The 24,650-nt window shown below is 43.8% G+C and overlaps 1 protein-coding gene across 1 annotated transcript in view; it reads left to right on the top strand.

Moving 5' to 3' along the window:
- The first annotated feature begins 1,759 nt into the window (after nucleotides 1-1,759).
- Nucleotides 1,760-24,650, top strand: part of sntb2 (syntrophin, beta 2) — a 33,425-nt gene continuing 10,534 nt past the window's right edge. Inside the window, exons 1-3 of the mRNA XM_080737631.1 lie at nucleotides 1,760-2,753; nucleotides 20,260-20,479; nucleotides 21,968-22,178. Of these exons, the coding sequence (XP_080593757.1) occupies nucleotides 2,012-2,753; nucleotides 20,260-20,479; nucleotides 21,968-22,178 (1,173 nt within the window). The 5' untranslated portion in view covers nucleotides 1,760-2,011. The remainder of the gene's footprint in view (nucleotides 2,754-20,259; nucleotides 20,480-21,967; nucleotides 22,179-24,650) is intronic.

Raw genomic sequence — 24,650 nt, forward strand, 5'->3', positions numbered from 1 at the left:
TCCGTAAAGCTTCTCCGCCTCACCTGCCACCTGCTAGGCTACAGACCCTGACCCTCTGTCATTATAAAGGTGAAGGGGTGGACAATGGTTGGCCTTTATTCTGATGTTGCTCCCAATGCTCACGGCTGTTAAAAGTGGCACGGAGGGACGGCATGCAGATGGAAGGAGAGGACATCTGACGGAAGGGGAGGGAACTGTGAGAGAGGAGTTGCAGTACGATAATGGCAGAGCTTCTTGCTCTCTGGTTGCCTTGTTTTGTTATGAATGTATTGCATTCAATCTTAAGGACACCAAAAGAACAAAGTGTATGCTTATTGAAAACACCACTTTAACACCCATTTAGACCTGAGGCCGGTTCTAAAAACGCCTTCTAAATCCTGACCTAGGTTTTCTGAAAAAAATTACTTTTTTTATTCAAAAGATTCAAATAAATAAATGTTGCTATACGGTATATAGCAACAACTACACACACAGGTGCTCCCAGCTTGAAAGGTATAACGACGTATTAAGTGTACCAGGTCTAAATGGGTTGGTTTTTATTTTCTTTTTATTGTTCCGAAAAATATTGAGTGGCTGCTGCATATCAAGGTCTATCTATTATTATAGCTATGATTTTAGAAGCGCTTGATAAGTCATTAGTGCGCCTCGATGAGGGAGGACAGAAGTGACACTGTGAATGTAATGGATGTAGCTGCTGACAGTACTTTTTACTGTTTCCAGAGTGATGAGGTGAGTTGAGCAGATGACCCCACCCCTCTCTCTTTCTCTCTCCCTCCCCAAGGACATTCACAATCTGCTCTGGTTTTGTAACACAAAGTAAACCTACTGCAATAAAGTATAAACGATAAACACGACCAGTCCTATTCCTGTGAGTTGTTTATTTCCCATCTTATAATATTTGTTATGCATGCACCATGACACCCTGTTGCTGTCATGCCTTGGTTAGTCTCTTGAGGACAGACTTCTATGCTCTACAAGTGAAAAGGACCGACCTTTTCTTTTACGATGGCTAGCCAGATTGTGCCTTGGTTGATGCATATCGGAATTATGGATGATTGTGAGCTGCCTCACTGTTGGTCCAGGTCAAAGCTGATACAGCAGATGTTGATAATTGTATCATATTATAGGTTTAAACTAGGCCTGCACTAAAACCAGGGCAAATGCATAATTGAAGATTATGGCTAATATTTTTTTCGAAAGGATGGATTGATTGAATACCTTACTTTAGAAGTTTAAAAGTACAGGATGGTACAGTTCAGATGCCAAGTAACAAGAAAGCTTGTGAAATAAAATGTCAACCAATCATCAAGGACGATGATATGCGAAAGAAGAACAAGGTCTACTAATAGGATTTAAACCACAAGAAAGTCTAATGACTTGTTTACATTGGGGTCCTTTTGTACTCAATTCATAAAAAGGCAGTAGGTCTCAAGTGGGTGATTCCTATTCTGCCCAGTGTGACTAAATACAATGCTTTGCTGGCGATTGATGTTAACAGTGCCTCAAGAATATGAAAAAGAAAAATTATCAGGCTGTCCGTTGATGAATACATGCCATATGTGCCACATGTAAAAAAAAAATTAACAATGTTTTTGTCCACAGCGGATCTATAATAACTGCATTAAACCCCGCCTCCATCGTCATGAATAAGTAATCACATGTCTAAATGTCGATTGGCATTGGCTGTCTCTGTCATCCGGCTCCGAGTTTACTCCACAGGCTGACAGACAGCTCAAAGCTTCATCATCTCAACAACAAACCCTCCTATCCTATCCTATCCCGCCTGGATAAGTACAGGCAGAGACGAGACAGTTGTTTCCCTCTCTCTCTCTTTAGGCTCTTTTTTTTTCTCCCCTCCGTTTCCTGCAATCAGTGTGTAAGTGGGTGTGTCGATGTAGGCCAGTGAGTGGAGCCGAGTTGGTGCTTGTGCGCACTCTGAAAAAGAGGAAAAAGTTCATCATGAGTTTAGTCTGAAACCCGCCCGCCTCGGAGCAGGCTACCCCCGTCCACGATGGCTGTTTGGACGAGAGCGGACAAAAACGGTCAACTGGACCTTCTGCTCCGAGACCGCTGGATCCGAGTGGCCGCCGAACTAACTCGAGAAACGCTGACTTTAACGGCCGAAGCGGAGACGACCGGACATGGGGCCAACAACAACATGGATTACATCAACTCCTCGGCGGGCCTGCGGAACGGAGTGTCTAACGGAAACGACCCGGGCCTGGCCGCGGGGAATCCAACCCGCGGTCCGAGCCAGAGTCCTCCAGACCAGCATCCCGGCCAGAACCACGGCGGGCGAGGAGGGCGCAGCGGCAGCCCGCCGGGGCGCGGGGCGACCAACCGGGGCCAGTACGACGGCAACTACGGTGTGAACAGCCCCGGCAAGTATCCCAATAACGGCACGAACCCTGAGTTTGGGAGCCCGGGCTCCAGCTACGGCAGTCCCGGGTCAAGTTTTAGTTCCAGGCAGGGCGAAACTCCCATCAGCCTGGACGGGTCGTCGGAAGCGGTGCGTAAAGTTCGAGTTGTCAAGCAGGAGTCCGGCGGGCTGGGGATCAGCATCAAGGGCGGCCGGGAGAACAGAATGCCCATTCTCATCTCCAAGATCTTTCCCGGGCTGGCGGCCGACCAGAGTCGGGCTCTCCGGGTGGGAGACGCGATCCTCTCGGTGAACGGGAATGACCTCCGAGAGGCGACGCACGACCTGGCGGTACAGGCGCTTAAAAAGGCTGGGAAAGAGGTGACGCTCGAGGGTAAGTTGTCCAACGCAAGAGCGGGGATGTATTAAGGCCGAGATTATACTCACTGCTCTCACTTGTTGTCTGCTTCTAGATAGATTTGACAACAAGATGATACTATTAATCAAGTGCGTTTATAGTGTCCATCAAGAAAGACAAGTCTTTGGTCATTCAAGGGGAAGGGAGAGATGTGACCTGTTGGGCTCAGATTCAGCAGAAGCAGGTTGTCAAAGCGTGGTGAACTTTCTAGACGTCCTGTGTGTGTTTGCACAATATTTTCACTTATTGTGAATTGTACTGCACACGTTTATTGATGACCGTTGTAGTCATTCATTCATTCATATTATGTACGGTGTAATTTCACTGACACGAGTGCAATTCCCGTGACACATAAAATGTAGGCTGACCACACAGTCAAAATCCACATAAACAAACTGCAGCCTACAACTGTTGTTTCTGTCTGAAGGGGGCGGGGCCAGGCTCATGCCATGGGGCTGTATCAACAGAAGATGGCCTTTGATTTAGTGTAAACAGGAAAGTAACCACAATTGTGGTCACAGTCAAAGTTAGTTACACCGTGTATGAATGATTGTGGGGTTTTAGATAAGAGGGCATTGTATACATGACATGAGTAAATCAAATGTCTTTCTCTGACTGATGTTGTGTCAGAGAGAGAGAGAATGAAGTGGGAGGGAGAGAGAAAGGAGAGAGAGACCACAGACTAGCCCTTGGGGTTTGGAAACTTCCAACTCCAGGAATGGCTAAATGCAGTGCCTAATGGTGTGGAATGAACTCTGGATGAATACTGAACAGCTAGTTTTAGGAACTAATCAATGTGTAGCACATTTCCGCTCGTTTCAACAATTCAAATAAGGCCTCTTTTTTTGCTTTGGAAATCTTCAAAGGAGAAGCAGGTTTGTCAAGCCGGCCACCCTAGCTGTTGATAGTTTTGCAAATTAAATAGATTTCTAAAGCATTCAATATTATTGAAAAAGACAATGTTTGATTCTTTGGATCTGAGGTTTTATGCTGCTTGTGCTACTAGAGTTTTAAAAGAAAGTGGTAGTTGGTATTAACAATATTTTCCATTGCCGCTGCCACATAATGTCTCCAGTCAAGGACAAGTCCTCCAAAAGTACTATTTTATTTTAATAATCTAAAGTGTCCTGGCACCAGGCGGTAAATAGGAAACATTACATGAGATACATGTTTCCTGTACTGCAAAGTCCAATTGTGGGTCTTTCTGTATGAAGGAATGTGTCAGCTGGCTGTCATTGTTTGCCAGTTTGACAGATGCTTGGTTGTGTTGTTTGTGAATTGACTTTGCCTCTCTCACTCTGTCTCCAGTCCCTGTCCATCAGGCTCCCAGGCCTGAGGATGGTTGGAATGGGGTTTGAGTTTCTAGACTGCGGTGCCGTGTACACAATACATAAACCCCAGATATTTTGACAATTAGCTGGGGCACCCCACATTCCTGACCTCTGGTTGTATCCAGACTTATAGGGCAAAGGTCAACACTGATGGTTACAACCTGGATTTTACTATTCCACGTTTGTGACACATGTTCAAATTCTAGAGATGTGCCGATTGATCGGTGAGTGATCGCGATCGGCCGATAATTCCTCTATCAGCTTTCATCGTTATCGGCTTTGCCGATCTACAAGCTAGATCAGCTATTTTCACAATATTTATCTGTGGGACTGAATGTAACCTCAGCAATTCAAGTTGAATTGGATACTAAAGGACCTCAGCCTGCAATCTCCTAATGTTTATACTTAAAGTTATACCATGTAACTTTTTTTATAAAACAAATCTTAAAATGGTCCTAACTGTTAAATCGCTAAAGTTTTAGAACCCCCACTCCGTTATTTTCAGCTTCAAAAGCCTTCTCTTTATATGTTTTCTATGAGCCGTGAGGGGGGGAGAATTTCGCGGCAAAATGACGTCATCATACTACCGGCCAATCACAGCGAGGGTTATACACTGCCGGCCAATCACAGCGCATCTTGGAGTGGGGTCGCTAGGGCGGCCATATTTGTAGTCTCCCGTGTGTCTGTATACTCGGTTGCACAGGGAGGCATGGGTGAAGGAGTGTATCTCCGGAATGGCTGAACGCACAGGAACCAGGGACCCCTCAAAAGATAGATCTCGGCGAGGTGGAGGCAGACGCGGGGGTGTGAGAACCGAAAAACGGCCGAAAGCCAAGGTTTGCTATAGAGCTACTGACCACAAGTTGAGCAACTTACACAGTATAGCTTTAATATACAATGTATATTCAGATAATTGTTCCACTATATATATATATATATATATTATTCCCTCTCTTTCTGTCTGAGATGCGACCTGTCGGCTTGGCATCGCGTGACGTTTGTGCCGCATAACAAAGGCAATCTGGCAAGCCATCGTCAAAGAAAGGGGAACGCCCACTCGGTCTGTACCTCTTCCTTTGAAGAGAGTGGCGTAAGCCATCACGACTCTGTCTCGAGAGAATGTAACGAAGGTGACAGCGAGAGTACAATGGAACAGAAAGATGGAAAAGGCCATGTTATGAAAAGATGTGACAGAAGTAGAGATGGACCGATTGCAAAATTCTTGGCCGATACCGATCCTCCGGTTTTATGAAGGTCTGACCTGCCAAAACCGATTTTTCCGATACCGATTTCTTTAGCTAAGAACTAGAAAATAGGGTTGCTCAAATACCCTTTTTTCAGGCCAAGTAGGCCTACAAGACATACTTCAATTTGAGTACCAATAAGCTAGAAGAACACTAATGCCAAATCAATCACAATAGTACAATATCCAAAAACACAGACAATATCCAGTCTAATATGACCGTCTGTTTTTTTTTCTCCTTCTTTTTGGAGACAACATTGACACAGGATTATGGAATATATCCTTACATTGCAGTAATCAGCACCATCTGTATTCTGTAGGCTGCCACTAAGTAGACTGGCTGCTACTTGCTAATGTTTACTTTAGTCACAGGACCAGAGCATCATGCTGTGCAGTGCCATAGACACAATTGGCATAAAACCGGTTTTATGTCAGTGACCTGCCGATCACCGATTCGGCCGGTTTGATATAGGCCTAATACCTGACGATTTTTGATATTGGGCGATACCGATGTCCATCCCTAGACAGAAGAATGGTAGTGATGGTGGAGGGTAGATGGAAGGCATCCTGGTGTAAAAAATGCAGGGCAAAGGTGTTTCCTTGGCCTCTAGGGAGTGTGCATACAAAGTTTATGCAGATCGGTGGAATTATTGGTAAAAATACGAATCGTCCTGTTCTATCGCCACCATGAGGCTGATTTGAACATTTGGCATTTCTTCCTTGGCCTAGTGGGAATGTGCTTGTAAAATGTCACACAAATTGCAAGCTGAGGTCATGATTTGCTGCATTTTCTTCAAAACTGACCCATCACCCATCTTGCAAACTTTGGAAGCCAATCTTAGCTAATCAGGATAGAATAAGGAGAATCGAACAGATCCATGTTGATCACATGACCGTAGAGATACTGTCTACCTATTTGTGTGAGTTTTGGACAAACTCTTTAGGAGTACTGTAAAAAAACTTGTTTAGCAAAAATCGGCCTCATGGTGCTAGAACATGCCCATGTGAAAAATGTGGGGCAGAGGTTCTGAATTGGCATCCAGGGAGTTTGTGTGCACGGTTTGGCTGCAACCGGGCCAATGGCGCCGGAGATTAGCTGGTAACGGACGGACGGACGGACGGATGGACAGACAGACAGGGTGCAAAGCATATTCTACCACTTTTTCGAGTCACGTGTTCAAATACTGGATTCTGATTGGCTAAATTCCGGAGGTTATCAGAGGACAACTGCCGCAAAGTTGTGTGTCCGAGATCAATGCGCCTCAGTGTACATCCGGGGACTTCAGGAGGTCCTTTCCCCCAACCAACAAATGACGGTGGCAACGGTCCTATGTTTACTAACGTGCATGCTATAGTCGCCGATTTATTTGGATCCAATGCAATCCGCCAACTTTAAAGCCCCTTTTCTCTGAACCTATGCCTTTCTGGAAGCGAACAGCCTCTATTTACGGCCGGAACGGTACTTCTAACTGACGTTAGCTTAGCTGTAAGCTAGACGCATGGATTAGTATGGAGTTGGCGCCATCTGTTGGTGAGTAGAAGATGTTGTTTGTGGAACTATCTGCTGTCTCGCGGAAGTTTTATAGGCAATAATGATTGTAACTTAAGATCCTTGCAAGTTACAACTATGTGTTTTCTTTCATGTATACGGGAAAAAGTGGTAGAAAAGCTATTTACCACTCGGGGTCGGACATTATGCTCTCATAATGTCCTGAGTGATGGTGTTATCGGACTCGGCTGCGCCTCGTCCGATAACACCATCACTGCGGACATTATGAGAGCATAATGTCCTCTCACTCGGGGTAAATTGCTTACGTCAAGGCCATGCCTCTCGGCCTGGTGGAGACAATAATGTGATGCAATAGATAGAGTAACAAAGTCATGACATGACTCACTCATCCCCCGGTTCCAAGGAAGTAATTCTCTATAGAGAATAACATTGAGTCATCTTAAAATCGTCTCATATAAGCATTGCGGTCCAAAAATAAACAAACGGTCTTTGTGATATTGTCGGCGAGGTGGCTCTGTGTGGTTTATGATAGTCAGTCACTCATATTTGATAGAGCCTATTTTTAGCGAAAATGTAACTAATTCGGCGACAGTAACATTAGCGTTTTCTCACCATCAGTTGATTCTTCATATCCATATGAGTCAAACCGCTGAGATAACTTGTTTATAATTGGAACACAGTTCTTATATGACGTGATATGAAAAAGGTCTATGGGAATTCAGAATGGGGGAAGAAAACCGCGAACCAGGTAGGATGTGTAAATTACGTCACACTTCACTACTCTGTGTAACAGAAAGAAGGAAAAGGCCATCACAGGGAAGAATGAGATAGAAGGATGGCAGTGATGGAGGGGGAGAAGAAAGGTTCAGTGTTGTTATCCTAGAGGTGAATCTAAAGTAGGTACAAAAGTCTCAGACCTCTCAAGGCAAGGAATATGGCCTCTGCCCCATGGCTACTGTATATTGTTACCACCTGAAATTAGGGGAGGGATGTGTGAAACTTCTGCTGTGTGATGTCATCAAGTAGAAAGATAGTGAATGTGAAAACAGCTAGGTTCATGTCAAAAAAAAAAAAAACCTTTGATCAAGGTCTTTTTTTTTTTTTTTTTAATCCCATTTTTGTATGACATTTTACTTCATCCTTGGACCAATCTAATTATATGAATTTATAAAGGGAAACATTTTATCGGCATGTTTGAAATGTGGAAAGAAATAGCTTAGAAAAATGTTACGTGACAATCCAACATTTGCACTTAATCGATGCCAGCCTCTTTACACAGGACATGAACGTACAGGGCTTCCGTTCAACAGAACATTGCAGAACATCAATATGCATAGAATTTTATTTGCAGCATAGGAACTGCTCACCACTGGATATTGAGGAAGTATGTATGACATTGTTATTTGCAATGTGAGGGTGAAGTCGAAATATTATCATGGGAAATCATACATTTTAAACAAGGTATGAAGGTATGGGTTTTACTGAATGAGCTAACAATTCTCCCGTAGAGCATGACGTGATATTGCATTAATAGTCTTTAGGTATGTGCATAATGCAGAAACTCTCTCTCTTTTTTTTCATGCGACATGGATACAGTATTGTAGAACAGGACATGATGCTGCCAGCTTCCACCAGTGTTAGTTTTAGTTTGTTTTTAATCTCATTTTAGTCATCTGAAATTTGTTATTGTTTGTCTAGTTTTATTTGACTAAATACCTTACAATTTTAGTCGACTAAATCGACAGTTAATGTAGTCGACTAAAATGTGTCTTAGCAGGCCGTGAATGGCGTCGCAATGACTGCAAGCCGAAAATAGCAGATCTACAAGCTCACAACGCGTTGCGTCGTTGTGAGCTTGTAGATCTGCTATCTTCGGAACGTCACGCCTGCATTCTACTGGATTTCGTCTCCACTTGTACCCCTCCTAACATTTTGGTCTAGTTTTTATTTGTCCAAGAAATTGACATTAGTTTTAGTCATCATAGCTTAGTTTTATTTCGAAGAAAAGTGGTCGACGAACATTTTACGCCACAGTTTTAGTCGACAAATTCAACACTGGCTTTCCACCCCTGCTGACTCAAAGACATGACACCGTCCCATATGGTTGTAAGGATTGAAAAAGGCTGGTCGTTTCATACTGCTGACATCTTATTAGGCCAGCCTGACGGTCAGTGGCAGGAGACACAAGATGAGCCCATTGTGTGAGTAATTGGAGGAATAAAAACAGCACATGCAGACAAAGAAGCCATTGATGAAATGGGGACGGCCCTGACGAGGAACAGCTCTCTTCTTTTGTTCAAAGGCCAAAACTAACCGACCACCCGTTAATTCAGTTGCTGTCCTCACTGGGTGATATGCCATGTCGTATGAGTCTGCAAACCCTGAAATAGGCCAGACGAGATTTTTAGTGCGGTCTCGCAATGTTACGGCAAAGTGGGCCTTTGTCTAGTCCAAAATGTCAATTATTGTCTCTGGATCCAAGTCGTAGCTTTGCGCGGCCTGGAGATTTTTTTGCTATTTTTACTTCATGCTGACTGTTTTTGGATCTTATTATATTTTAGAAGCTGTAAGCACAATAATTTCACTGAAGCTCTAAGCACAAGAATTTCACTGCCTGAAATCATAATTTCAGCCATAATGTAAGCACGTGAATAATAATAAGAAAACGTGGAAAACTGTAATATAAAACCAAGTATATGTTAACCACTTTGGACCATTTTCCAAAATGTCAACATGTTCAATTTGCAACATGTTGTGAGCTTGTAGATTTTCTATTTTTGAAAATGAACTGATGGTAAAATGCGATTTCATGTGCCAACGCTGGAACAATAGTATTTCACCATGTCTTTCTTTCTGAACCAGGTCAGAGAGGATGGAAGTGAGTAGGGGGCAGGTGTAACTTTGTGTGTATAAGGTGGCAAGGGAATTTGTGTGTGTGTGTGTGTGTGTGTGTGTGTGTGTGTGTGTGTGTGTGTGTGTGTGTGTGTGTGTGTGTGTGTGTGTGTGTGTGTGTGTGTGTGTGTGTGTGTGTGTGTGTGTGTGTGTGTGTGTGTGTGTGTGTGTGATGTGTAATCAATCATGTGTTGATCTGCAGTTTGTGCATTATTGTGTTTATGAGAATGTGCATAATATATTTTCATCATGCAGCTGTGTATGCATGTGCTCACATGTGTAAATTTCAAGGAAAGCCCCTCGAGAGGGACGCAGCAGAGCAAAGTACTCTACTGCAAACCTCCACTTCCCTCCCATATATAGTATACATAAAACACACACACACACACACACACACACACACACACACACACACACACACACACACACACACACACACACACACACACACACACACACACCACTCACTCCATTGGAGCATTCTCACACATTGTTCTCATTAGGGGTCTGGCAGAAACAGACTGGGGGAGGGGGGAAAGAAAGGGAGATGGGAAATGGGTGACAGAAGAGGGAGACTTTGGGGGGGGGGGGGGGTGGGGGTTAAAAGGGGGATAGACGATTGGGTCAGAAAAGTAAAGGGAAGAGTGGAACATAAGACGGAGTGTTTGATGGGGAAATGGATGAATAGGAGGAGAAAGAGGGGAGAGTGGAATTGGCTTGGATGGATGGGGATTTTTTTTTTGGTCAGTTGAAAAAAATGAGGATAGGGTCTGACTCACTGACTTACTGCTTTGTAAGCTATTATTCAAAGCCATACCATGATTACTGTGTGTGTGTGTGTGTGTGTGTGTGTGTGTGTGTGTGTGTGTGTGTGTGTGTGTGTGTGTGTGTGTGTGTGTGTGTGTGTGTGTGTGTGTGTGTGTGTGTGTGTGTGTGTGTGTGTGTGTGTGTGTGTGTGTGTGTGTGTGTGTGTGTGTGTGTGTGTGTGTGTGTGTGTGTGTGTGCGCGCGCGCGTGTGAGAGAGCTGGGGGATGGACATAATGGCACACACACCACAGCTACTAATGCCACAGCCAAATATGTGTCGAGTCAGATTGTTCTGCTTTTTGCATTCCTCTTTTCCTCTCTTCTCCTCTCTCATTCTCCACGGCTGTGGGCAGCGAGGTATGAAGGGAGAGACAGAGAGTTGGCCATGTGGGACGTTGTTGGAAGGCCTCTCTGAGTGTGTCTGTCTCTCTTACTTAGTGTGTCTGGTGCTTAAAACATATGCTTCATTTCTTGTGAGCCATAAAGTCGATGGACATCATGCAGAAAAAGGTGTGCATGGATGAATGCACGGTCACTCCTTCACACGAAGAAAACACACACACACACACACACACACACACACACACACACACACACACCGCGCTCGCGGCTGATGGTCCTCTGTGTCCCGGCCTAATTAGAAGCAGACGGGGAGCTGAGTGACAGCCCTGATAGATGTAATGAGTTCTTTAAATGGCACTAGTGCACTGACGGAGGCAGAGAGCCAAGCTCGCAGGTAGAGAGAGACGAGCAGGCATGCGATTACATGCAACTAGGCTGACAGTGACTGTCTCAGAGGTGGGCTACGTGGACAGTTCAGTAACCTTCCCACGATGACGTCATCAATGGGGATTCCGACTAAGCTAATAGAAACCGACATTCCTTTCCTGGAAAGTTGGCATGCTGAAATAAAAGCCATTACAAAAACTAGAAGCTGGGCCGCCCTTTGGGCGGCCCAGCGTCTAGTCGGCGACCTGGCCAACTCGGAACAATGTAAATAGGGAATGAATGCCCCGCCCTTTAATGCAAACCCCATTATACCTGTTTTCATAGGACCCGTTTTGACCATTTGTCTGCCTGTGTCCATTTATGCCCATATATGGAGATATCTGTATCTGTCTGTCTGTCGGTGTCCATTTTATGTCCATATATGGAGATCACTGCAGTTATAGTTCTGGGTCCATTTTATGCCCATATATGCCCATATATGGAGATATCTGTCTATCTGCGTCCATTTTATGCCCATATATGGAGATTAGGGATGCGGTATCGGTACTCGCGGTATCGGTACTCGCCCCGATACAACCCTATTTTGCTGTACTCGTACTCGCCAGATACTTCTCACGGCCGCGGCCGATACCGAGCAGGGGCGTCACAAGGGGGAGAAAAGTGGGACGGAGTTACTAGGGCTCAAGGTGAAAGCCAGGGCCTTAATTATTTTATACTTTTGCTATTGAAAAATAGCAGATATGCAAGCTCACAGTGCCGCACTGCAAGCTTGCAGATCTGCTATTTTTTAAATACCCCATGAAGAACATTCATGGGGGGCCACCGGGCCAGCAGTGAATCCTTGTACCCAGGGCCCAGAATTTGGTGCGACACCCTTGGCAATGAGTGCACACTGGGGGAATCACGGGGATCAGACAAGCAGTAGGTTGGCGCGGTGCGGTGCGGTGTTGTTTGCGAGAGGAGAAACAATGTCTGCAATTTGGACATATTTCAAGATTTGTGAGGATGACAACACCAAAGCAGAGTGCAAACAATGCACTAATAAAATATCAAGAGGGGGTTCTGCGGCCGCCTCGCCTTTCTCTCTCTCTCTCTCTCTCTCTGGAGGGAGGAGGAGCGCGACTGTGTGTGTGTGTGTGTGTGTGTGTGTGTGTGTATGTGTGTGTGCGCGCGTGTGCGTAACTCACGTCTCACGTTGCTGAACGTCGCTCCATAAAACAACAACAAACGATATTTCCAAATAAAGTCCATAGGAGTCGTAGATATGGACAACACGTGTTGTCCATCTAAGGATAGCATTTCTAGTTCCCTTTATAGAGTTTAAAACGACCTATTCCACCGGAGCTAGCCTATTAGCATGGACGGGACCTGCACTGTGTGTGGATGGAGGAACACGTGTTGAAAAAAAAAACAAGAATTGACACAGTCAATATATAAGCTGGTCAGATGTGGGTTAAAAAGGCAGGGAGGTTGTCTATGTACAATGAGTGGGGGCAGAACACAATAAGAAATCTAATACAGGTAATGGTTCATAGTAAAAAAAAAAAAAAAAAAAAGCAATTTAAATACTTTTTGTATCATTAATTGTACTCGTATCGGTACTCGGTATCGGCGAGTACTCAACATGAAGTACTTGTACTCGTACTCGGTCAGCAAAAAAGTGGTATCGGGACATCCCTAATGGAGATCTCTGTATCTGTCTGTCTGTGTCCCTTTTATGCCCGTATATGGAGATCTTTGTGATTCTGCATCCATTGTATGCCCATATATGCCATATATGGAGATATCTGTTTATCTGCGTCCATTTTATGCCCATATATGAGATTTCTGTTGCTTTTTCAAACAGATGGTCAAAACGGGTCCTATGACAACAGGTATAATGGGGTTTGCATTAAAGGGGGAACCGGCACTGTGTCTGCAACACAGTCGGTGGCACAGACAGATACAGAGATCTCCATAATGGGAATAAAGGGACACAGACAAACAGATGGAGGAGGAGACAAACTTAATGCAAACCCCATTATACCTGTTGTCATAGGACCCGTTTTGACCATCTGTTTGCCTGTGTCCATTTATGCCCATATATGGAGATATCTGTATCTGTCTGTCTGCGTCCACTTTATGCCCATATATGGAGATCTTTGACCATCTGTTTGCCTGTGTCCATTTATGCCCATATATGGAGATATCTGTATTTGTCTGTCTGCATCCATTTTATGCCCATATATGGAGATCTATGCAGACACAGTGCCAGTTCCGGAAAATCCTGATGTCAGACATCAGAATCCGAACCTTTCGTGCTGGTTCCAGAAAATCGTGTATCGGGTCGGGTCGGGTCGAGGCCGAGCACTGCACTACCTGCTGCGGTGGGGAACGCACGTGCCGAATTTGAAATAGGGAATGAATGCCCCACCCTTTAATGCAAACCCCATGAATGCCCCACCCTTTAATGCAAACCCCAATATACCTGTCATAGGACCCGTTTTGACCATCTGTTTGTCTTTGTCCACTTATGCCCATATATGAAGATCTCTGCACACACAGTACCGGTTACAGAAAACTCTGATGTCAGACTTTATGCCCATATCTGGAGAACGCGCGTGCCGGACTGCCGGTGGGAAGAAGGGTTCTCGAGATACGCGGATTACATACATACATACACATTCACAGAGATTTTGTGTTGACTCATGTGGCGTACGTGATGTCAGAGCCTTTTATGAAGTGATGTCACAATGACTCAGCGATTGCGCCGATTTCCTCCGGAACAGCCTGATGTCAACAATCAGCTCCGCATAAGGAGATTCCGAACGTTTCGCGCCGGTTTCGGAAAACCGCGAGTGGGGTCGGGTCGAGGCCCGGCACTGCACTCCGCGCGGCGGCGGGGAACGCGCGTGCCGAATCTGAAGCCGGTGGGACGAACGGTTCTCGAGATACGCGGATTACAAACAAACAAACAGACAGACAGACAGAGATTTGTCGCATTTATAGATAGATAAATAAATGTAATTTAATTAAGTTTGACATTTTGCTTGAAATGACCACCAAACCTGTTCATTCATTGGTAGGCGGATTTCTGACCTGTCCACAGCCCACTCCTGACTTGGACACAGAGCGAGTAGACAGGAATGGTGCCGTCTTAAAATATAGCTTTGTGAGGACCAATTATATGAAGACAAGGTTGAAAATCAATGGGTGCTGTCCTCCTTTAAGAGCCCTGTAAACAAATTGTAGGACTTATTTGGGAGACATTCAAGTGATAGCAGTAATGTGTTCAGCTTTTCTTCCCTGTGAACACTGTGCTGCATCAGTTGAGCTGGAGGAGCCTATCATCAGTCATTTTGGAAGTCCAGTGGAGTGGGCATTATAGTAATCTAATCTGTTGGAGATGAATGCATGGACACATTTTTGAGTGATAGAAGCTTCTATCTTTTTTTATGACAACACTGCTGGTAATATTAGCAAAGAGCAGACCCATGAAAGGCAACTCAAGGACAGGAAAAATGATTCATACAGTGAAACATAAATGTATAGCAATAAACCTGCTGTATTTTACCTTTAGTACAAACCGAGAAGGACTATTAAAGTCCTTACACATTGCTGTGTTTTTTCGTCGGAAATCTGCAAAAAACATTTTTCAGGCCAAAGACTTATAGCTGAAAGAGAAAAGGCAGGGACCCAGTGGCGACAACTGCGAGAAACAGAAAAAATAGTCCCTGTGATCCGAAAAAGAATAATAATATGGACGAATTAACAGGTGGCAGTGTGCAAACTCGATTGACATACCATACGTAACATGAGGCAATTGTTTTCTTTTACATGCTCCGAAATTTGCCTAACCCTAACCACTGGCAGCGCCGTAAAAATGGCAGCAGCCGTGCACCCTTAAATGCACACCCCTAATTTTGTTGTACTGTTTATGTGCTTTGGAAATGAGCTGATCGTTGACAATGTAACTGTGCCTGTACTGTATTGTTACAATGACAATAAACTTCTATTCTATTCTATTCTACCACCGTTGGACTAATGGGACGTTGCACGCCTCCGTCGTGGTAAACTTTCCACTGCCGGTCCGTGCGGTGGTGGCTGCCGCTGCAGTTACCGGCGATACAGTCCTACTGCCGGCGACACATCGCGACTGCCGGTCCGTGTGGCGGTGCCTGCCGCGGCAGTTCCGCGGCTCGGTGGCTGCTGCCGCTGCCAGAGAATGCATTCGCTCCTTCTGCTCCCTGGAGGCCAGAGCAGAACATCTTTCACATTGGCCTGTTATAGCACCAATAGGAGGCAGATTTCTGCTAAATATTGACTTCTACTACCTGGCCTGGCGGAGACCTGTGCTGTGCTACTTCTACTAATTCTATTCAATACACCAACAGACTAGAAGCAGTGCTCTTCCGAGCACAGGTCTCCACCAGGTCAGGCATGTAATGTGTTTTACATAAGTCGGCCTCCTGATGGCGCTATAAAAGGCTGATGTAAAAAATGCAGGGAAAAGGTTTTACCTTGGCCTCTAAGGAGTGCGCATACAAAGTGTGACACTAATCGGTGGAGTTATAGGTGAAAACATGAATCGGCCTGTTATAGCGCCACCATGAGGCTGATTTGATTTTTCTTAAGTGGCATTTATTCCTCTGCCTATTGGGAATGTGCATGCACAATTTCACCAAAATCGCACACTGCGTTCAGGATTTCAGGCATTTTATTCAAAACTGACCAATCCTGTAAACTTTGAAAGCCAGTTTTAGCCAATCAGGATGGAATATGGAAAATCTGACACATCCATGTCGATCACATGACTGTAGAGATACTGTCTACTGATTTACGTGATTTTTGGACAAAATCTGTAGAAGTACTGGCAAAAGTTAGTTTTGCAAAAGTCGGCCTCCTGGTGGCGCTAGAACAGGCCCATGTGAAATATTTGGGGCAGAGGTTCTGAATTGGTGTCGACTCTCGAGGGAGTGTGTGTGCACAGTTTGGCAGCGACCGGGCCAACGGCGCCGGAGATTAGCTGGTAGCGGACGGACGCACGGACGCACGCACGGACGGACGGACGGACGGAGGGGAAAACATACTCTCCCTCAGCCTTCGGCTGGTGGAGACAATAAGGGAAAGATGCATGGTTTGGAATGTAAACAATGGCAACCTGTGTATATATAGCAGAGATAGACATACTGTAGTAGTTGTTCCAGTACAGCTAGAGACACTGGAGACTGTGGCTGGAAAATATCTTTGCCTAACATCTTCTTCACTGCAAATCTGATTATTAGTCTGAAACCACGGCTGGCTTCCTTCTTTCTTGTCTTACAGATGGGTTGGGCCACACACCCACACCCCTCCTCTGACTCCCTTACTCTCTCTACTAGAGCTAGGCCGATATGTTGGTCTGGCCATTATTTTCGGTATATCGCCAATTAGGCAGTCGATGTATCCTGATTTTTAACCACTTTCACCCTGGCATCCCCAACCCTGGCGGCATGTCATTATTGGTGACATTATTTTTAAACTTTTTTCTTTAAATAACTGATCTACAAGTTCACACATCTCATCGTGTTGCGAAGCGCTGTGAGCTTGCTTGTCGATGTTCAATTCTTATTTATTTGGTATCCAAATAGTATAATATGTTCTCAAATAGAAACTTTAATCAAATGTATGTTTTTCAAAATTGTTTAGAAAATGTTTCACTTATTGACAAAATATCAGTCAAAACATCGGTAATAATCTGTGGTCTATAGGATCGGCATCGGAGCCAAAAACCGGGCATTGGTCGGACTCTCTTCTGTACTGTAAACATAAACTATAAACGCAGCACAGGCACTCTGTAAAGTGAGTGTGGGTGGGTGTCATTCATTCACTTACCCCAAAACACTTAGGTATGCAGAAATATGTCTCCAGAACACTGGTATGGGTCATGTGGTTATGAGGGTGAGTAAATGAGGTTCTGTTACTGTACCAGTTCTGAGTCATACATGACTTACGGTAAACCTAATTCATCCTTCCTCGTACAAAGCATGTTTTTCTATTGAAAATCGGTTATTTATAGTGAGATGACACCATTGTGTGAAGATATTAGGCTTCAGTGTGCGCACGCACGCACACGCACACGCACACACACACACACACACACACACACACACACACACACACACACACACACACACAGACAGACCTGCGTAGTAATCTACCGACCAGTTATGCTTTCAAACCTAATATCCCAGACATTCAAGAATGACCTCACCTCTTTGGAGCCCCATCTCGGGTTTCAGACAGAGTAGAACAACACACACACATACGCACGCACGCACGCACGCACGGAACACAGACTGAGTAAAGTTGAAAGTGGAAGAGAAACGATTGATGGGGGAGAGAAAGAGAGATTGAAAGGAAGGCTACAAGATTTGTAGAGGGTGAGCAAGTGATGGTGGTATGCAGAGGTGTAAAGTAACTAAGTAGATTTACTGAAGTACTACTTAAGTACAGTTTTAAGGTATCTGTACTTTACTTGAGTATTTACAATTTACAATACTTCTACTCTTCTACATCTTGGATCCAAATATTGTACTTTTACTTACAATACATTTATTTGAACATTTAGTTGATTATTATTACAAAACATGCATCAACCACTTCAGCCCATTTCAAAAGATGTTTGGACATTTGTAAACTAGAAATGGGAAATTCTGCGTACTTTTACTTTTGGTACTTTTAAAAAAAAGATATGCTTTGGGACAGTAGACTGACAGGAAACGGGGAGAGAGATGGGGAGTGACACGCCGCAAATCTGGTCGGGCTCGGGAATCAAACCAGTGACGCGCTGCAGACTACACAGAGCCTATATGGTATGCGCCTGGACCAGTAGGCCAGCGGGCGCCCACTTAAAAGGAGTAGTTCACCCCCAAAATGACTTTTTTTCTATTGATTAGTCACGCCATGGAGACTAGAGTTCAATAATATTTTTAGTTTTTGTCGCATTCCTAAGACAAAAATGTGATAACAATAAATATACCCCCATTTGTTCCGGAATCAATCGGGGTAAATTTACTCGAATCAAATTGTTTTCTTAGGAATGTGACAAAAAACAAAAAATATTATTGAACTCTACTCTCCATGGCATAAGTAATCAATAGAAAAAAAGTCATTTTGGGGGTGAACTGTAACTCCTTTAAGTTAATTTTGATGCCAATGCTTTTGTACTTTTACTCAAGGACATTTTGAATTCCTTTTTACTTGTAACAGAGTATTTCTACATTGCAGTATGGGTACTTTTACTTAAGTAAAACATTTGAGTTTTCCACCACTGGCGGTTTGTTGGGAGCAGGAGGTGGACCGGGCCAAGGGACCAGATTTGGAAACCAAATCCATTATATTGGAGTCGGAGTCCTTCTACAAACAGTAGACCTGCCAAGCTCACAGCTGGACCGCCAAGTTAACTCTGTTTTTCAAACCTAATTCCTCCCTGAAGTACAATACATCCATTAGACACTGAGGTAGATAGCAGGAACTGTTTACTTTAAAAGATCATGTCCAAAATACAATTCATATCCTTCTTTTCATCTGGACAAAATACTAATACATATATCTAAAATTACATTTGGATGAACACCAAATGTGTTCATAGTTAATTTAGAGTCAGTCAGTGTTTTGATTTTATTCTGAGAATGTAAAATGACCATTAATGGAGATAAATGAACACTTGAGATTTTGCATTTTACTGCCAGGAAAATGTAATCCATTGAGCATGAAGTGTGATGTACTGTAGTTGTGTGTTAATCTATTTATTACTGTCATAGTGTGACTAAGTGAGCATGCTGTTCTTTAGTTTCTTTTTATGGTGTTGAGAGTGAGTTGGACACAAACGTTTTATCTTATCTTATAATGGGAGTTTGATGTTCCAGATCGTTAAAAAAAAGTTTTCTTTTACAGTCCACACTTATGGCTACGTTTATGGTTTACCATATATCTTAAATGAGTGATGTGTCGTTGCTGTCTTGTGAAAACCTTGTATGTCCAAAAATAGATCTACAAGCTCAAAACGCATCATGCGACACTTTTTGAGCCTGTACATCTGCTATTTTTGATACTTTTGTGTAATACATTCAAGTAGGTCATTCATTTTATCCAACTGTCACGCAACTAACCTTCAAGATAAGGCAGGGTTTGTGTCGGGTATAGTTTCTGCTTTACTTTAAACAAACTACAGCAGTGTCATGTTTATATTAGTACATGGGGGAAAAGGTGTCCTAGGTCACTGAAACATTATTCAAAAGTCACTTTAATTGGCTTGGCTCATCACTTTGACAACTTAAAAGCAGTGTGTTTATACAGTAAGTATTTACCTTAAGTATTCTGTCCCTCCACCTCACCCTGCATTACTGGGGTTGAAATTGCCAAACAGAATATTGTGTAATAGCTTATTTGATAACTTTATGTAATATCGCTTCATTGGGATACTTAAAGGGATATTTCACTTTCAAAAAAACTTTTGGTTATTTTAATCAGGCTTTTATGAATACCCTGGACAGTTTTTAATTAGCTTGATTCAATGTTTAGATATTTGATGTAAATGTTATCAGTCCTCCTCCTCCAGGAGCCCTCCCCATACACACCCATTGTAACTTAAAACTCCATTTTAACCATGATAGATTCATTAAAAACACCCTTTATTTTTTCTGGTGACTCATACTACCCTCCTAATACGTGAGCAGGCCGTGTTTACATCAAACATTTAAATATTGAATCAAGCAAATTAAAAACTGTTCAGGTTGTTCTCAAAAGCCTGATTAGACGATGAAATCACCAAACGTTTTTTTTTTTTTTTTAAAGTGAAATATCCCTTTAACTGAAAGCTGGACCATTAACCTTTTATGTTTTTATGAAGTCTTCTTGGAGATACGCACATACATTATTGGTAATGCTATCTTCAACCCAAAAGTTGTCAGTGCCATTCCTCATGTCCCCCTGTGTTTCCTTTTGCAGTGAAGTACATCCGCGAGGTGTCTCCGCTCTTCAAGAAGCCGTCTCTGGTAGCGGACCTGCCGTGGGATGGCATGCGTCCCCAGTCCCCAAGCTACAGTGGCAGCGAGGACTCCGGCTCTCCCAAGCACAACAGCTCCTCTGCCTCCAAGGACAGAAAGGTCATCAGTCTGAAGATGTGCTTCATCAGCAGAAACCTGACCATGCCGGACCTGGAGAACAGGTCTGAGATGTTTATATGGCACTTCTGTTTTTATGCATGTGCGTGTGCGCGTGTGCGTGTGTGCGTGTGTGTGTGTGTGTTTATTTGTGTGTGAGTGACAGAAATACCTGATTATGTGGGAGTTTAGGCGTGGTTGGATATGTGTTTTGCAAGTGGGTGTGGGAGAGTTCTTTTTTTTTTTTTTTTTTTTTACCTCTACAGAACTTACATTCATTCATTTGGAATGCTTGGCATGTGAGAGAGAATTAATTAGAAAAACAACGAAATAAATAATTTGGCGGCTCACCTAAAAAAAATGGTAAATGGTGCATTTATATAGCGCTTTTAATCCAAGGCGCTTTACATAGATTGTGCATTACATTCACCCATTCACACACACATTCATACACCGATGGCAGAGGAAACCATGCAAGGCACACTCCTGCTCACCGGGAGCAACTAGGGGTTCAGAGTCTTGCTCAAGGACTCTTTGACATTAACTCAGGGGGAGCCCGGATTCGAACTGGGAACCTTTCGGTAACCCTTCGTGCTCTAATGTCAGTTTCTCTACCCCTGAGCTATGCCGCCCCCACCTGGGCTGTGTGCGTGTGCACGCCACATAAATGGACCTCCTGGTCTGCGTTACAGTCCCACCTGAGGCTGACTCTCTCTGTTCCCTTCACGGTGTATCAAAAATAAAGAAGAGATGCCCACATTTTTTATTTTTTGTTTTGGCATCTGATGAATCTGACGTAATCATCTGTTGCTGGCTATGTTGTCAGTTAATATCATCCAGCAGGGCATGTCCTGTTAGAGCGTTCTTTGAATTACACCAGTGGTACGTCCTGAAGGCACATCAATCACATGCCCAGCCTTTGTTTGCACTGGGTGAGAGGGAGTGGTAAATGTCAGCCGATTAGTCGGCTGTCGTAACAGTCCGCAAAAGCCATGTCAGCCTCTCAGAGCATGGTTGCATGATCATACACTTTACGTGTGTGTGTGTGTGTGTGTGTGTGTGTGTGTGTGTGTGTGTGTGTGTGTGTGTGTGTGTGTGTGTGTGTGTGTGTGTGTGTGTGTGTGTGTGTGTGTGTGTGTGTGTGTGTGTGTGTGTGTGTGTGTGTGTGTGTGTGTGTGTGTGTGTGTGTGTGTGTGAGGGAAATATTCATTTTCCCTTCCCACTTTTCTCTCTTTCATTGCCCTCTACCTAAGTGTCACTGTCGGGCAGAAACCTTGTATCTCCAAGTTTCAAATGTGTACATTTTTTCGCGAAGTAGAGCCCTGCTTCATCATAGAAGGCCGTCGCACAGGTAGTGAAAACAGCAGATCTACAAGCACACAACGCCTCGAGGTGCGAGGCGTTGTGTGCTTGTAGATCGGCTGTTTTCACTAGTTTAAATAATCATTTTTTAAATTGATAAATGCAAAACGAAGATTTTTGGACATACAAGGTTTCCACCCGACAACGACGATAATTATGTAAAGATAGCTCATCAGTCTCTTCCCATCCAGGTTGCTGGAGCTCCATTCCCCTGACGGACAGCACACGGTGGTGCTGCGCTGCAAAGACGGCCCCTCTGCCAACTCCTGGTTCACTGCCGTCCACACCAACATCGCTGCCCTGCTGCCACAGACCCTGGCTCACATCAACGCTTACCTGGGCGCCCCGGCCTCCACCTCCTCGCACCCCCACCTCAAGCACGTCGGCTGGATGGCTGAACAGGTATTTTGTTTGGGTGTTGTTCGGAAATGTGTTATTCACAAGAAAACTCTTTCACGTGGAGCAAGGCAGACAAACTTGACACATCTACACAGTATGGGATGGGGAATATATTTAAGTAAAGTGTATACGTCAGGTCTAGGTACGTCTATATATCTGTATAAATGTTTTTAGTATTGCCATTTGACTCGCGTATGCTCTGATTATAGTTGCTGTAAGTGATATTTCTTTTAAAGATTTAGTTTTTTGGGCTTTTATGCCTTTATTGGATAGGACAGTAGACTGACAGGAAATGGGGAGAGATGGGGAGTGACATGCGGCAAAGGTCGTCCGGGTCGGGAATCGAACCGGCGACGCCGTCAGGCATCAATGCCTATGTGGCAAGGCCTAAGTGATATGCGCCTGGACCAGTTGGCCAGCGGGCGCCCCTGTAAGTGATATATATATATATTTTTTTTTAAAGGTTAAAGCTCTATAATCTGATGGTAATCATTGTTATTTTCAGTAACAGGGCTTTCCCGTCTCTCCAGCTCTTAAAAAAAAAAAAAAACCTTTATTAATTGTATACGGTAGATCGACAGGGAATGGGGGGAGAGAGAGACGGGTCGGGGAGTGACATTGTGGCAAAGTTCATCGGGGCTTGAACCCGCGACATGCTGTCAGGCTGCATTGCAGGAGCAGTCCGGGCCTCTCCAGAGTTGGCTTCCCTGAATGAATGAAATTGTTATCCCTGAAAATGAATTTTCCATTTACAAAAGAGCTAGAGAGACAGGGAGTCCGCTGTCACTGAACACACATTCTGTAGCAATGTTCAGAATATAGATCGATTTAACTTTTTTATTTTTTTTTATTTTGTTTTGGGGCTTTTATGCCTTTATTGATAGGACAGTTGACTGATAGGAATTGGGGAGAGAGATGGGGAGTGACACACAGCAAAGGTCGTCGGGATCTGGACTCGAACCCGCGACACGCTGTCAGGCATCAGAGTTTATGTGGTACGCGCCTGAACCGGTAGGCCAGCAGGTGCCCCCTATTTAACCTTTTTCAATAAGAAAATATAACTTACACCACCTTTAAGGTCTGAGACTGAAATAAACATTGCACTGTACCAAGTGTGCTTAAATCTCTCTCATAAATGCAATTGGAAATGGGGTTGACTCAATAAAATAGCGCAAATTAACACTGACTTTGGACTTTGGAATTATAATTGTTTATTTATTTATTGTATTTTGCTTTTGGTTGTCACTAACTGGAGTTCATTATCCAAATGTTTCATTACTGCCACATCCATTGTGCACAGCCTCACCTCAGATACATTAGCTGACACTGGCTAAACAAGTCCTTACACATTCTGTCCTCGTAGACCGTACATTATGCCAATACAGGATTATTATGTGAAGGAAAATATTGCTCAGCATGTTAAAAGGAAGCATGAGGGTGAGATGTGACTGACATGTAATACAGTAACTGCTACATAAACAGGAAAGGCATGTTTTCCTGGAACAATTCATATTGATCTTAAAAGAAAAATAAATAAAAAAGGGTAATCAGTAATCACATGAACTGTAGTGTTCCTATTCTGGAGGCAAACATTCAGTGTCTTATAGGTCGGCTATTTTTGGCAAAGCTATTTGGTGTAGAGCAAAGACAGGAGCGGACCTAGTATAGAGCCCTGAGAGTTTAAGACTTAAACTCCATCATGGTTAAACTTAACCACTTAAACTGGTTAAGTTTAACCATGCTGGAGTTTTCATTCAAGGACTTGTTGAATCAATGTACCGGTATGTGTGTGTGGGTTTTTTTTTCTTGAAGACATAGCCTGGGTTGACAGGAAATACTCAGGCACAAAGTCAATAACCATTTCCACCACATTAGCCACTTCCTGGGGCCCTACGTACTCAAATCACTCACTCACTAACAGTAACAGACTGTCACTAATTAATACCACTAGAAGTCACCAAACGATCCAAAATTGAATCACTCAGGCATGACACACACTCTGGCATGTCAGGCATAAACAAACATGCACACACGCACGCACGCACGCACGTGCATACACCACACACACACACTGACTCACACACACACACACACGCACGCACGCACGCACGCACATACACACACCCACACCCACACACAGCATTGATTTTTATTCATTCCATTTCCATATCATTAAACTTAAACGTGAAATCGAATTGGTGACATGCCGATCCCAATCTACTTGCCGGTCCCAATCAACTGGTTTCATTTACAGCATTTGACCCTAGCTCTGGTCCATCGCGTCACCTCCCGGTGACGCTCTGACAGACCCGTCGGCAAATTAATAGACCGCGTTTTCTCAGCCCCTACCAGTGCTCAACATGAGTCAAAGTAAACAAAACTACTTAACTACTCACCAAACCAAAGGTAGTTTTGCGTTGTTGAAAGTCTATTCTCCGCAGTGGTGAGCCCCTCAGCAACCCACCTACTCTGCAA

The sequence above is a fragment of the Nannobrachium achirus genome (assembly GCF_963921795.1).
Source record: "Nannobrachium achirus genome assembly, chromosome: 11".
In the NCBI taxonomy this organism is placed as follows: Eukaryota; Metazoa; Chordata; class Actinopteri; order Myctophiformes; family Myctophidae; genus Nannobrachium; species Nannobrachium achirus.